This window comes from Arachis hypogaea, chromosome 19 (genome assembly GCF_003086295.3).
Source record: "Arachis hypogaea cultivar Tifrunner chromosome 19, arahy.Tifrunner.gnm2.J5K5, whole genome shotgun sequence".
NCBI classification, from domain to species: Eukaryota; Viridiplantae; Streptophyta; class Magnoliopsida; order Fabales; family Fabaceae; genus Arachis; species Arachis hypogaea.
In genome coordinates, this window is record NC_092054.1 from 109,779,134 (window position 1) to 109,782,370 (window position 3,237).

General features: G+C 32.0%; 1 protein-coding gene across 2 annotated transcripts; it reads left to right on the forward strand.

Moving 5' to 3' along the window:
• The first annotated feature begins 341 nt into the window (after nt 1-341).
• Nucleotides 342-1,900, forward strand: LOC112776696 (zinc-finger homeodomain protein 4-like). 2 transcript variants are annotated; one of them, XM_072227067.1, is made up of 2 exons: nt 342-461; nt 1,018-1,900. In XM_072227067.1, exon 2 carries the CDS (start codon nt 1,042-1,044, stop codon nt 1,567-1,569), a length of 528 nt encoding a protein of 175 aa, XP_072083168.1. In that variant the 5' UTR covers nt 342-461; nt 1,018-1,041; the 3' UTR covers nt 1,570-1,900. The 2 variants fall into 2 exon arrangements, with proteins under 2 accessions (XP_072083168.1, XP_025676706.1); XM_025820921.3 differs by lacking the exon at nt 342-461 and having other exon boundaries at nt 661-1,900.
• Nucleotides 1,901-3,237: the final 1,337 nt, after the last annotated feature.

Consider the following 3,237-nt stretch of genomic DNA (forward strand, 5'->3'; position numbering starts at 1 on the left):
TATTTATATAATAGATATATAGAATATTATTCTAAATTTTCAGTTTTATTGGATGGACTGATGTAAATAACAAACATTTAATTACATTAAATATACATTTAAATACATTAAATATTCTAAACTAAATATTAAATATAATAATATATAAATAAAATTATTTAGTAAGATAAATATAGTAAGATAAATATGAAATATAAAAATAAATATGGAAATAATATATATATATATATATATATATATATATTAATTAAGATATAAGGGTATAATATAAATAGAACTAAAAAAAAGTGTTTTTATTAAATTAAGAACGCCCTGTGATCTTCAACCAATTCTGTGCTTCAATATAATTATCGGGGGTAAGGGCTATAGCTTGTTTCCAATACTCAACGGCTTGATCAAACCAAGCCTCAGCAATTTCGGAATCTCCCTGTCGAATGGCCTGTTCTCCGCGGTCGGAATAGGTGAGTAAATTCCTTCCCTTAGAACTGTACTTGAGAGTTTCCTGCCTCATACGGCTCAGCAGTCAATTGTTCCATTTTTCTGGAATTAACCAAAAGAAAATGGAATGGGTTACTACATGAGTTTTAAACTTGAATTTTGATTAAAAAAAGGGTTTCATCTCTTTTTCTTTTATATATATATATATATATTATGGTGACTATCTTAATTATGTAAGTGTTGTTAAGATATATCTACATATAGTAAGACTTATTTCTTGCTCAATTAACAAGAAAAATAGATTTCTCTATTATATGAGAAAGTATATCATGCCATGCACTTTGTTGCTTCACTTGCAAAATTCACAATCATCCACTAATTCGATTCATTCCCTTTTTCCCTATTGAGTTTCATTTCTTCTCATCATCAAAAATCGAAACCTTCCTTTCTAATTTCATTTCATTTGTAAATATAAGCTTGATATATTCATTCAGTTGGTTCTATTATTAGTTAGAGACATATATGGAGCCTAATAACTACAATTCTTGTTCTAATGTTGTTGTCACTGATGATGAGAAGAAGCCATTATTAGAAGAGAAAAAGATGGGTACAATAATAAGATACAAAGAATGTCTGAAGAACCATGCAGCTTCACTTGGTGGCAATGCAACTGATGGATGCGGCGAATTCATGCCCTGTGGTCAACAAGGTACCATTGAAGCCCTCATCTGTTCTGCATGCAATTGCCATAGAAACTTTCACAGGAAAGAGATTCAATCTGAAGCTCATCATCATCAACATCAAGTGGTGAAGCATATTTTTGCACACTCATCAATTAGTCTTTCTGATCAATCTTATGATCATGATCATAACGACAATAAGGATTATTGTGAAAAAGGGGGGGTGCGGATGAAGAAGAGGTTCAGAACAAAGTTCACACAAGAACAGAAGGCGAAGATGCTCGATTTCGCGGAGAAGGCCGGATGGAAGATACAGAAGCTAGATGAATCTATGGTGAACAAGTTTTGCCAAGACCTTGGGATCAAGAGAAGGGTACTCAAGGTTTGGATGCACAATAACAAGAACACTTTTGCTGCGAAGAATAAGAAGAATCTTTCTACAACCACCTAGATGATAATAATGAGTCCAATTTCTTGGAGTCATGGTTGAATTCTCTCGGTGTGACTTTAAGATTATGGATTTAAAATATAAAAATAATCACTGATATAATTATCAAATTATATTGTATATCTCACATACATTTTTTGGGTGTGACTCTTTTCTAAACTATGTGTTAACGCAGGATTTTGTGCACCGCCTTTTTTATGTCTATTTTTCTTCTTTTAGTATTATATAGCCACTTTTATTTTGGATTTATTTCTCGATCTGTTGCTACTAAACTATGCTTCATACTTTGTTCATTCATTTTCTATAGAACGATTTATGTATTGCTTTTTTTTTCTACATATTATCTTTTTTGTTTTGTTTGTATATGAGTCGATTCATTCTCTTTTATTAATGAATTCTTAATGGATTGTGAAATTTGCTTAACATAAGTCCCATAATTAATTTATATAATAGGGAAAAAAAAAAGAATAAACTAGCTCAAGATACAAAAATGAAATGAGTATGTGTAATACAACATTGGATTATTTGTCGTTGATTATATTCCTTATAAGTTTTAGTTTGTAGTTTATAAGAGGGTTATATTTGAATCATGAGCCCTATTAACAAAACGGTGAGGATAATATTGCATAAATAATTCATGGATAAGTCCTATAAATATTAGATAAAAATATTATCCACACACTAAAATTAGTTACTATATATTTATAAAAATATATATAATTTAATTTATTTTTAATTTATATTTTAATATATATTTTTGTTAAATTTAGTTTAATTTTGAGTTTCATAAATGATGACAAATATTCTTTGGATTGAAAGCCCAATATTGTTTAATGTGTGCTTTTATTATGGCAGACCCAAATGTCCAAATTTATGTTGCTTCAGTCCAAGACCAACTTGTGCTTCAGCAATGTGAAAGAGCCAAAGCTCCTCCTTGTTTCACCGATCAGCAATAAAAAGCTTATGCATTCACAAAAAGAAAAATAACGACAGCTGGAAAAAGAAAAGGACAAGTGTTGCTCTAATAAAGCAAGAAGGACACAAGGACACCCCACTAACTCAAGGATATCAGCAGAGCACCATTTTGGATCATGGTTGAGCAAAACACAAACGAGCAAAGAGCAGTAGCAGCAGAGATAATGGAGCAGAAGGAAAAAGAAATGCATGCCAAGGAAGAAAGCAAAACAAAGGACCACAGAGGTGGTGGACGTGCTTCTCATCCAGCAGAGGTAGTGGAGTATGAGGAAGAAGGACTACTTGCTAGCTGTGACAGCTCCAACGGGCAGCAAGGACAAGTAAAAGGAATAAGCAAAAAGGAAGGCAAGCTGAAGACATATAAGCAGCTTCATTCCATCATTTCAAAGCAAGAAAAAGAGAGCACACACTCAAAGCATTATCTCTAACATGGAGCTGAAATCTTTTTCTTCTACTCAAGCTTAATTTTTTATTTTCTTTGTTATGGCTATATTATGTCATTTTCTGTGTTGAGAAAAGGCTGATTATGTGAGGTTGAAAAGTCAAGAAAGAAAAGGCAAGAGTGATGCATAATAGCCACTGATTTCTGATGTAATTGAGGTGTTGAACTAGGATTAGTTCTCCTTGCCAAGTTGGGTTAGCACTTGGTGAGTTTTGAATCTGTTAGGATTCCCCTTCCAAGTTGGGAAAGCACTT

What these genes read in the sequence shown, in the direction of transcription:
- LOC112776696 (XM_025820921.3), top strand. Translation starts at nt 961, where the DNA reads ATGGAGCCTAATAACTACAATTCTTGTTCTAATGTTGTTGTCACTGAT.